This window comes from Strongylocentrotus purpuratus, unplaced genomic scaffold (assembly GCF_000002235.5).
Source record: "Strongylocentrotus purpuratus isolate Spur 01 unplaced genomic scaffold, Spur_5.0 spur5_scaffold_16, whole genome shotgun sequence".
NCBI lineage: Eukaryota > Metazoa > Echinodermata > Echinoidea > Camarodonta > Strongylocentrotidae > Strongylocentrotus > Strongylocentrotus purpuratus.
In genome coordinates, this window is record NW_022145601.1 from 33,420,538 (window position 1) to 33,433,309 (window position 12,772).

Genomic DNA, 12,772 nt, shown 5'->3' on the forward strand with positions numbered 1-12,772 from the left:
AACGATGATGACACCCAAACAAAGGCGTCCGTTTGCAACCATAATTGGGTCATGTCTACATCAAGAAAGTGCTAGTCAGCAATTTTCAGGGCGTATTAATTTCGTATGATTTCAGAAAGTCTCATTTGTGTCGTGGTCGAGTGGTTTAAGGCGCTTGACTTGGAGATGCGAAGGTCGAGGGTTCGAATCCCGACACGGCACTAATATCCTTTGGCAAGATATTAACCTGCACTTGCTACTCTCCACCCAGGTGTTAAATGGGTACCCGGTAGGATGCGACCGTCATTGTTGGTCAAACAGTTTTTGAGCGTCATGTAACGCCTGGCTGGAATGCTCCCCAGGGAGTGGAGATTGTGCACACATTGTGTGCGGGTAAGCACTGAATCCAATGACCGGGGTAATAATATATTTGTAAAGCGCTTAGAGACATTTGTATTTAGCGCTATATAAATTAAATTTATTTATTATTATTATTTTTATGGATTTTATGGATTCTCTGCGAGACTCAAAACCCATCAAGAAGATGTGGTTGGAGAGGGGTCGATACAAAAATGGATAAGATTGACTTGCTTAGGGGAGAGAGAGAGCAAGACAGAGTTGGAAGAGAAAGGAAAAGAGAAGGGAAAAGAAACATATATGACCCCCTTCCCCTAAAAAAGAACAAAATATAGGGATAAAATGAAAAAAAGAAAATGAAACAATGAAAAGAGGATTGGACATGGCGGTGAGATATATTATAAATCATTTATCAGAAATGGACAATCCTTTCTATACATATTGGCAGATACTTTTGTATCAAAATTGACAAATGTACAAAAATAAGAAAATGAAAGAAAATAACAAACTTTAAATCAGACTTTACTACTTGCTTTGCAAGAAAGGATAAGATCGAAAGGAGAAGATTGGATTGGTGACATCTTCCTATAATTTGATAACATTTCATAAATATCTAAATTATGAGTCCCAAGAGGCATCTCACCATATATCTCATGAGAAATAGAGCATTCCAATGGATGTAGGTGATGATGTCATCAATCGTCACCGGGGGCAACCATTCATGACAGTAATGGTAATAGGATGAGAATCTACAGAGCGTCATTAGAACGTCTCCTAGATATATTTGGGATGGTATTGGTAAGCGGGGTGATGGGGTGATGAGTCACTCAGAGAGGCTCATTAGCTTGTAGGTTAATTTAACTGAAATCTTGATAAAAGTGTGTGAATGACAACGAGAAGTTGGTCATGTGTGAATCGGACCATTCCTCCAGGCTTGTAAGACATCTCTTGTAGGTTAAAGATAAAGTTGAGTTCTAGTCATGCGATTGCATTTTGGAAGAAAAGGTGTGGAATGGATCAGAAAAAAAGTTGATCATGTAGCATGTAAGTATTGGTGTATACTGCAAGGTTCTGGAGTCATCAAAATCATAATAAATTTGGCCCAGTCTTGGTAAAGTAACAAGCACTGTACACAGAAAGATGTATGGGACTACACAAATGGTGTCAGGGTTACTTACCTTGATTTCCTTATCTTTCTATGCCCATTACTCAGCCAGTATACATTTTCTACCAAAATTGTTTGGCAAATTACATTTATTTGTAATCTTGAACATTCAGTGAGTTTCGTTTGATTCTGTGAGAATTCATTTTCTTTTTTTACCAGAACTCAAGTTTATCTTTAACTGGAATCTGTCGACTTGATAAAAGCATGTGGACGACAACGTGAAGTTGGTCATGTGTGAATCGGACGATTCCTCCAGGCTTCTCTGGCTTTCAATTCCATAGGGTATTAATTCAAACCATATTTGATGGAATTGAACGTGAGAAATCCACTTGGGCATAACTAAAGCAATCACTCATGTTCATTACTCTGGAGAACATTTACAGACCAATGAGCAATGCTTCATCCTGGAAAGCACAACGATGATGTGATTTCTCAAACAGCCTACTAGCTTTCTGATAAGATGGTGATATGTCATCATTAAAGAGTGAATCTCAAATTTGTGTACTGCATAGTTATTTCAAAAGTACATCTTAATTTTCAACTCAGAATTGCCTTGCTGAGAGAGCTGTTTCAAATAACGTTATAGCATTTTAAAAAACAAACAAGGTACAAGTGGAAGCCAGTTAAATTGCACATGGAAGCTGGGATAAACTTACAAGTAATTTGTAGTGCTGACAAAAATATATAAGACCTGTATAGGAGATTATGGAAAACAAAAAGTATTTAGAAAAGGATGTGCAGCATCTATTTAGCGCTCTTGTTAAATAGGGTTAAGAATAACAAGATCATAAAGGGAATACATCTTGTTTAATGGCAATAAGTTTAAAAGATGCCTACCTAAAGAAGACAGGATAGTTTGTAGAAAGGTTATGTAGAAGAATGATATAGAAAGCAGACCACCAAGTCAGGTGCAAAGGTCAAGTTGTGATTGTGATTGAGGTCAACTTTGATGAATACCAAAATATCATATTTTTGGCAAACTTATTATTTCTGCAAGTAGAAATACCTCAGATACTTACAGTACCTCAGGCTGACAATTCATTTCATAAGCTGCATAGGCAAAAAATGACCCATTCTTTTCTTCACGTACCTTTGTTTCATCGGTAGTGCTTAGCAACTTCTGCAAACACGATGTAGAACCAAAATTATTTTTAAAAAACATCTCGGGAGTCTGGTTCTTTTGAAAGCTGGCAGAAATTTCACTGATTTTCTGCAGTAGAAATGACTGCTCTCGAAACATCAGTGAATGATTCAGGGTTTTGGTCACATGATTCTTCTCGCTTCCATGCAATCGCAGCGACAAGTCCCGTATGCGCACTACTCACCAAGAAATCGGAATGTACAAACACTGTCATTAAATAGTTTAAATGGCAGTCCAAAATTTGAAATTTTTTTAAAATGGTCTTTGGGCTGTGTTACTGGGCCTAAAGAGAAAAGTTCATATTCCACTTTCCTTGGAAACATCCCAGTTTTAAAGGGATTCAATTTACATGCACCCACTGAAGACAATTTGGAGAAATTCAAGCAAGGTTCAGTGACATAGCGAACAGACAAACGTTTTGAAATCGTTCTGAAATTGGGAGGAAGAATAGAGAGAAGAGAGAAGCTTAGCAATCATGGTTCATGTTCAAAACATGTCGTAAAAAAACATTCCAGAGACATACTTAGAACCTACACATTCTGTAATCCCTGAACATATGTCACTGCTGAGGTATGTTCTAATTCACTGCCTGACATATTTTTTCATCCAGTTAAACCTGGTGGAATAAACCATCGGGGATTACAGAGCAAATTGTGATCATGCCTGTCATGACAGTAAACCTGTCCTATGTAATGCTGTAAATAGAATACAGTGTCCACACTAGGGAATAAACCTGTCTTCTAAAAATGGTGTTCATAGAGCAGTATTCATGTAGTACTGTTCATATTAGACAATAAAGTTGTCCTACATGTATGTAACACTATGATAATAGTACTGTTCACACTAGATGGTAAACCTGTGTTCTGAAACGGTGTTCATTGAGCAGTGTTTTATGTAGCACTGTTCACACAAGGCAGTAAACTTGCCCTACATGTATGTAACACTGTTTATATAGCACTGTTCACACCAGATGGTAAACCTGTGTTCTGAAATGGTGTTCATAGAGCAGTGTTCATGTAGCACTGTTCATATTAGACAATAAACTTGTCCTACATGTACATAACACTGTAAATATACATGTAGTACTGTTCACACTAGATCATAAACCTGTGTTCCGAAACAGTGTTTATAGAGCAGTGTTCATGTAGCGCTGTTCACACGAGACAGTAAACCTGTGTCTTCTGAAACACTGTTCACAATAGACAGTACACCTGTGTCTTCTGAAACACTGCATATACTGTAGCACTGCTCACAATAGAAAATAAAAACTCTGTAACATACCGGTAGTTCATATAACACCATTCACACTTGAGATCTAACAGTGAGCTAGATCATCGTTGCCCTGAGCCGTACCTTGAGTCAAAGTAGCTCAATACAATCTTTTGAGAGCCAGAAGGGCATTATTGCTGTGTGAAAGTGTAATGAGTTAACACCCTTCTGTCTCTGAGCAGGAGATCGGTTTGGATCTCTGTTAAATAAGATAAGATAAGATAAGATACATGTAAGATATTTATTTGTCTATCTTTCAAATGACACATGGAGCATAACATTAGATCATTACACATTTACAATGCAAAAAAACAAATTATGGCAATGATAAAAACAAAGTTAACTAAAAGAAAGACGAGGAGACCCTGGTAAAAGCAGAGCTTGTAAGTTTTAGGTTCCCCTCTGGGCCAGATAAACACGATGGGAGTACATACATGTATTTGTGACAACCTAAGGGCGCGTTCATGCTTGATTTTGACGGCCAGAATCAGGCATCTGTTACGCGTTTAGTTTAAAACACGATTGCATTCATGCTCACTTTTGTAGAATCACCGAAAAACGGCGATCACGATCGCCGATCGTAAACTCACAAAAAGACGTGTTTAAATAGGGTCAACGCACTGACCTCCAGTGGGTCTACGTAGCATGCGCACACAGGTTTGCGAATCCAGCTGAAGGCCACCCAAGGAGAATTGCCTGGAGAAGTGAGCATGAACAGTGCACCGTGGAACTGCGATTACGATGAGCGTTTACGATGAGCGTTACAAATCGCTCATTCTGCCTTCAAAATCAAGCATGAACGCGCCCTAAGAATACAATAGGGAAAAGGTGGTATATGAGAAACAAGAAGTGTACACACACAACAACAACAACAACACAGAAAAAAAGAGACAAGACTAGACAAGACGCTGTGCTAGAATAGTTTGGAGAATATATGTTAACTCAGTGAAAGCATAATGAATTAACAACCTTCTAGCTTTAAGTAGATGATCTACCTCCCTGTGTTGAAGTATAATGAGTCAATGCCCTTATAACTCTAAGCATTATGATAAGTTGTACCTCACGTAGCCTCTGTGCTAGAATACTTGGGATGTTTAGAAGGGCTGCTACCAAACTCCCATCTCATATATTACACTCAATACCATCAACACCAGGTGACATTTACAACCTATATTCAGAGGCTCAGCTTCAAAGGGCCAAGTCAGCATCTGTTTACCACTACCAAGAACCTTCAAATACATGCTACTACCCTCTCTTTAATCAATTATCTGATAATAATTATGGGATATTCTTAAAAATCTGTACTGTACAAATTTACATGTGCATTGGAGCCGAGAGCAAAAAGTAGCTATTAAAGGTAAAGACCAGTATTGGAAACGCCCCAATTTCAAAAAATGAAATGGAAGCTTTCATTACCAATCATGTGAAAGAATATGTTTTGAATAATACATGATGATAAAAAATTTTGCCGGGAAACCGCCTACTAATTCATATATTTGGTAAATTTGTTTCTCTCATGGTCTGTGAGAGATATAGGGTAGTCCCATATACATCTTTCTGTGTATAGTGCTTGTAACTTTACGAAGAATGGGCCAAATTTCTTATCATTTTGATGATTCCAGAACCTTGCAGATGTTAGATGCTAGATGATCAACCTTTTCTGATCGATTCCACAACGTTTCTTTCACAATGCAATCGCATGACCATAACTGGTCTTTACCTTTAAACAAACCCTACCAAATTAAAGAGCTTTGTGAAACTAAATAGGAAGTCTGTGAGAAGTATGGAAACCTACATTAGAACCATCTTGATGGAATAGAACATATTGTTCTAGAAAAGCTTTGAAAAAGTGCAATGAACATTTTTTGAAAAATTAAATTATATGATATTTGTCAAGATATTACATGTAGGACTAGATGCTACAGCGCATCTAAGCTGTTTATATAAAGACATGTAGAGCTTGAATGCACAAAAGCATAAAACCAGGGGGTGTTTCACAAAGATCCTAAGTAGAACTTAACACTAAGTTGGACTTAAAATTATGGACAGCCATTGGTGCCTTAAAATGAAATATATTCAAAAGCAGAAATTCAAGTATTTTAGACTTTTTTTTATAAATTCCACATCAAGAAAATGAAATCTCCTTGATGATAGAAAATATGAATGATTTGAATCAATATTTTATGCCTTTCAAAATAACTTTTACAAAATATTTTCAAAGATGCTAATGGCTTTCCATAATTTTTAAGTCCAACTTAGAAATAAGTTCAGCTTAGAATCTTTGTGAAACACCCCCCAGGCCTTTTTTAGAGAGCCAATAATGAGAAGTTTATCCTCAAAATTCATGCCTCATTATACATTGACTCATAGAAATTGTGATTGGACTTTGAAATGTTGGCACGTTTCATTTCAATAGCAAATGAACTTTGCTATTATACCTGATCACCATAATTTTCTGGAATAATAATAGTGGGTCCTTGTATAGCGCTCATGTCTATAAGACTTGACACTCCTGGCACTTCACAATTATTACCCTGGCTTTATCATGGCTGCTATTTTGGCGCTCTAGCATTTCAAGGAATCACTTCCTGCCAGGTACCCATTTACATCCTCTGGGTCAGGTGTGTGGAAAATGCATTTGATTAATATCTTGCCGAAGAATTAGTGCTCCGGCGGCGGGACTCGAACCACAAACGTGGGCTGGACATGTTCCCTAAACAAGACATTTTGCTGCAGGGGGGCTCGAGGCGAATTAGCCCCCGAAATGCCCAAAAGAACCCCCAAATTTGCAGAGAGTTCAATGCAAAACATATTAAAGAGTGTTATTTTCATGCAAGCAAGCTTGAAAAGTAGCCCCCCGAAATGTTTGTATCAATTTTTTCCCTGCCTTGTGGACTCGAACCACAAACATGGGCCGGACATGTACTCCAAACAAGACATTGCTGCGGTACAATCCGTGCATGGAGCAATGTGATTTCATGGTCTACCCATCCAGTAATAATCGAGGATGACATTTCACAAATATGCCTCATTTCAACCCACTCCCATCCCATACATTCTTCTCGCGATGAAGTCATGATACAGACAGAGAAGTCATCTCATCATGCTATGGCTTGCTTTGAAAGTAGTTTCCTGGATTTTTTGTTTCTTCTGTTAGTATACATGTAGCATTTTGAAATGATGACAATAAAACCATAGGAGAAACTAGAAATTATAAGTATGAGGGCTATGTTAAAGTCAGACAATTGTATTCTACTCTGTTATATAACCTCCTTGTATAAGCTTAGAAGCTTTCCCATGCGTATCTTGTGTAGATTGTAGTATTTTTCAGGACAAAGGAAAAGTAAAATAGCTCGTGATATTTACAAATCTTGTAGTTTATAATTTAAATGTGTGGGTTACGTGCTTTTTTGTGATATAAAAATCGATCAAAATTAATTTCTCCGACCGCATTTCTTGCAATTTTCCATTTAAATAAATAAGATATAAAGTAAATGAAAAATGCTTCTAATTATTAAGCAAGCAGAGTTGTTACTTTCAGTTTTTTTTTCTTTATAAGTCAAACATTTTGATCATGAACATGAAAATGTAGACGTATTTCAATTTCTTTAGGATGTACTGCATCTCTACGATGCATATCACAATATTCCTATAAATGGAGTCTCACTGCGTCCATCCATCCATTCTTTTTTATTATGTCTCCCCTGAAGCAAATTTACTACTGTTTATCAGCAGATCCGCGCCGTACAAATCCACCTCGACATACCAATGCAATTACATTGTTTCTTGCCCACGGGGCGTATGTTCGGCGGGACATAAAGGATGTGCCGAATCTCCGCCTCATATTAGATGTGACATCCTTGCTTTGCGAGGTGTGACCTGCAGCCAACCGAACGATAAATTCATCATCATTGAGCACAAGTGTTCAGCCAAGTACAAACCCATCCTTGCTTGGGGCTGTATATGACCTCAAGATGTACTTAGCTCTAATGTGTTAGTAGGAGCGTAGGACACTGTGAATGATTGCATTAGGTGAATTACAAGGTACACTTAATATATGAAGATGTACCTTGAAGCACTTTAAATGCCTGATTTACCACAATGGCTCACTGGTAGAGCCGTAGTCTCATAACCAGGGGGTCCCAGGTTCGAAACCAAGTTGATGCTCTAGCTAGCACCCTTTGGTAAGGCATTAATCCTCATTACCAGGTCCCTCAGAGAGGACTTGAAGCCGCTGATCCCCTCGTTGCTTGCTTACAAGCATAACATGTTGTCTTTGTACTCTGGTGAATTGTTAAACAAACCAACCACTAACCAACCATCTCATATATATGCTTTGCTATCTTCTATATTAGCTTAGAAGCACAGATACATACATCTTGTGAAGGTGACAAAGTTATTGCAACTAAAATGATCTTTACTTTATCTTCATGATGGTCTGTATATCCCTTTGAAGATGACCACAAGAAGGAGTCGAAGGATGCTATAGCATTTCTTTTGTGAGATAATTTATGTATAAAGAAAGTCTTTGGTATGTTTTCTTTATGATAGAATTATTCAACCAATTAGGCCCTACCTTAAAAATGTCCTGTCCTTATATGGTGACATATAATAAAATGAAAGTAGCATTTCATATCAAATCAGTACATTAGCATGTATAAAACTGTTAAACATACCATAGATATTAAATTTCAGGAACCATATCAACATTCCATATGATGGTATCCAGTCTTGTTATCTCACATATTAGGCATATCTCTTAGTACAATCACCATCTTTTGTTTTGTTTGTAATGTTATACTCTACCTAGATAGATATGTAAGGATCAGATACAAGGGGTGTGTACAGTAGATCAATCTACCATGGCTTTTAAAACCTAATATATTTCCACATTGTTTGTTACAGTGTGCTTTCCTGTGTACTCATAAGTTACTAAGATGGATTATAACCTTCATAACTAATTGTAAGCCTATATATTTAGTATATGTAGATAGTTTGCTAGAATGGGAAAGATGGGATAGGATGCAGGAATTAAAGAAAGGGGGAGGTGGGGGGGGGGGGGGGGGGGTTGTAAAGTATTGGTATCTTAAGACAAGTCCAAGCATGGAGTTCTCATGTAACATTGATTCCAAACTTTATTTCGAAGTAAGCACTGTAATGATAAAAGATAATTTGTTCCTATTTTCACGAAGTGACGGTAGTGAGGAAAATCTGCACGCAAAGTGTATGCGATTCGTGAAAATAGGGACAAATTTTGTTCAGATACCTCTTTGTAATTAATTGTGCTACCATTAATCCATTCTTTAGTCTTTGGGGAAAAACCCCTCAGCCATACAGTGTACCTATTGATTCAGTATCCCCCTTTCACTCTTTTGCCTGATTCAATTCCCATTATTATCTTCAGACTTGGTATGCCCCCTAGCCTGAAGCAATTTGTGTTGAGTCCCACCCATAGTAAATCATGTGATGGATGTTTCATCTTCACCTATTGCCCCCACATGAAACATGATAATGTGATGGGTATGAGAGAATGTAATAGACTTACCCCATACTGTACAACATTGCTAACTATGCAGATTAATAAATACCAAGGGACTCGGGAGACATTCTTCTTCAGACCATAGCTGAGAAAATCTCTCAAAATGAGGGATGGAAGAGAGAGAGACAGAGACAGACAGAGAGAGGAGGGGGGGGGGGGGAGTTGCTTGGTTGTTAATCATCATCAACTGAAGATGATAAGAGATGGTAGAGACTAGAGTTACGTGACTAGCATACACACTTGTCTATACTTGAATACACTTGTATATATATGTAGGATAATTGTATCTGGATAGGGTGAGGACCAGTGTTACAAGATATTTTTTCATGAGAGAGAAAAAACTAGGGGCTCTATATATATGTCAAGACAGAAAAAGAAAGGGAGGGGAGGAATGTAACTTAAAGAGTCGTGGAGTGCTTAAATGCTAAATATTCATTTAGAGGTAGAAAGTTCAAAGGTACATATACAACAAACATTGAGACACAAATACATACAAATCAATTCAGTTCGCTACCTGCTAGTATAAGGATTACTTTCACCTCTTTCTCCCTTTCCTCAACTCATCTTCCATTTAGAATATATATATTTATATTTCTTAATATTTTTATATTTAACTTCATGGTTGATATTATATTCAGACTTTTCACCCCAAAGGTTGTGACATGGAGATTAATGATCTATTATTTGATTGTATTTTACAGGACTGCCATCATACTCTCCAGTTGATCTCCCCCCTCCCCCCTCACCTGATCAAGCTTATGGAGGCCGGGACGACGCCCCTCTCCCGCCCCCACCTCCTGAGTTGAGTGGATCCAGCTACCCACCCAAGCCTGCCCCTACCATGCAGACATACAATGAACCACACCCAGCAGTACAACCAGGCTACAGGCAGCCCTCTTACAGGTATACTTTTGACATCTCCCTCTTTGCTCTTCCCTTTCTCCCTCTCCCTTCCTCCCCCACTTTCTCTCTCTCTCTCTCTCTCTCTCTCTCTCTCTCTCTGTCTCTCCGCCCCTTCTCTCTCTGTAATATATATTTTTTTGCAATTGGAAAAAAATATATAAATACCTCGTGGATGAACAGGAAACTCCTTTTTTGAAGAAATTGTAATATTCTTAAAAAGTATTTTCTTCAATCTGAGATCCACTTGGGAGACAGGCTGGAACCAAAGTCCCTTTGCTAGAGCGATTTAAAACACCATTTTCTTTCCATTACAATTCTGTTCAAGTGTAATGAGAATCTGTACTTAGCAAATAGAAAAACTCAAACAACTTTTTGTTTCCCAAACATCATCCTTCTAATATTCTTACTCTTTCCATAATGTGACTCTTGTTTGAGACTCTACAAATCGAAGTGAATACTGCCCCCTGTTGTCAAGATTACACCATGTTAGACACAGCTGGAATCAGAGTCTGTAGGTTGAGCACCTGTCTAGGATATCACACATATACTGATCAAACTTTAATCCATATAATCCTCTTCCTCTTCTGCTGTTGGATTTCAAGTCATTTAATAATTCTATTTCTGATCACAAAACATTTGATTTCAATCACGGCGGAATCACATTTATTATGAGAATTGATGGAAGATGTTAAGCATGGTACATTAGGTTCTTGGGTGGTCCACATCACTACCAAATAGTTATGAGGTTAACTTGTCATGTATCATCTCATTTGCATATAGCCAGAAGGGCAAGCATTCTCTGTACAATAGGCCTGTTTTCATCAGATCGAAGTTTTCAGACTCTGAATATTTTCCCGAGGCTCAAAATTGCGTCTTCACCAGACCGATACGCTCATCACAAACAAGCACAAATTAGCCCTCTATTTTCCAAATAGCGTGCTATTTTGGAAACAAGACCAAGATTTCTCTAGATATTTTCTCTACCAAATAGCTCGCTAATTGCAACTGCGGGCTGATGAAGATGCAAGTTAGCTGGCTAATTTGAGGTTGGGCTACCGGTAGTCAAAATAGCGGGTTATTTTGCAACTTTCGACTGATGAAGACAGGCCTTATGATATGAGTTACACCCCTCTGGTGGCTCTAGTGATATTGAAGATAATTACTGACAGCATGTAGATCTGGTTCTAATGGAATGCTTTCAATTTCTGGAGACTTTGGGAAACATGAAAAGTCTTTCTAATTTTTCATACTGTTTGACTTTGAGTTGAGCTCACATGATAATAATGATAAAAATAACATTAATGTTATTTACATGTATACATGTAGCACATAATTGGTAATAATTTATTCTGTACACATGTATGTGCTTTACTGTATATTATAGGATTGGTTTATCGTGATTAAAGAATAAAACTTTCCTGCAAGAATGGTAAATCTTCAGAGGTTTCTTTAAGCTTCATTAAGAAAACAGATTATTCATTACATGTATACATTTACAATGAGGTATTGATTATGAGGTCAAAATATAGAAATTAAATCAGATTTTGACTTTCAAATAAAAATCTTTAATCAGCAGTAAAAAATACTTCCTTGCTTGAGCTCATGCAAGGGCTGTGTACAATTATCTCCTCACTTGTCACATCAATTTTAATTCAATTTTCTCAGCTAGTAGTCTAGTGACTGAATTAGGGTAGCATGATAGATGCCGAAAAAGGGGGGGGGGGTAGAGAAGATATCTTCTAATATTACTCATATCCTGTCTCCATAATCATATTTATGGGACAAATATCACCGGCTTCACAGTCGTAAGAGATTCAGTTGTAAGTGAGTTCTTGGGCAGGCAGATATCATTATTGACTGACTTCAGGTTTGTAATCGCTCAAGCAGTGGAGAATTTTGCTAGGGAGAAGCAGCATATTAAACCAGTGTGCAAGTTTGAACTTTAAGTTGGAATGATGTTAGAACCCTATGAGTTAAGGTTGGAGAAGCTTGTTACATGTATGTGGTAAGTGGTCATCACTTCTAACAAGTCCTGAAATGGCATAAAAATTGTCAATTCTTATCTCGGAAGCTCTGTATGTTCTTCCTTTTGAAAAAGTGAGAAATTCTCCTGTTGATTTTGATATTTTGCAGATTGATTTTGTTTAAAGAGTGAGTCGTTTCTGAGCTTTAGACAGCAACATTACACTATGCTTAGACTACTAGGCACTTTCTCTTGCCGTCTTGACAGTTGGACTTAGTGGTATAATCTACTATCCTTGTTGAAAGAAAATTATACTCGTATTTGGAATAAGTATAGTTCAAATAGAGTTTGAAAGTCAAATATAGGCTAGTAGGCATAAGTGGTCTTTGATCTGTAATAGAAAGTCTTTGAAGTGGTTTCGAGAAGCTTAATTGTGTTAAAGTAATATACATGTAC

The 12,772-nt window shown here is 37.5% G+C and overlaps 1 protein-coding gene across 4 annotated transcripts in view; it reads left to right on the top strand.

The window, feature by feature from the left end:
• The window catches only part of LOC593730 (lipoma-preferred partner), a 44,707-nt gene that overhangs the window by 22,878 nt on the left and 9,057 nt on the right, over nt 1–12,772 (top strand). For all 4 annotated transcript variants that reach the window (XM_011674016.2, XM_793199.5, XM_011674017.2 and 1 more), the window contains one exon: nt 10,152–10,353. In XM_011674016.2, coding sequence (XP_011672318.1) covers nt 10,152–10,353 — 202 coding nt within the window. The remainder of the gene's footprint in view (nt 1–10,151; nt 10,354–12,772) is intronic.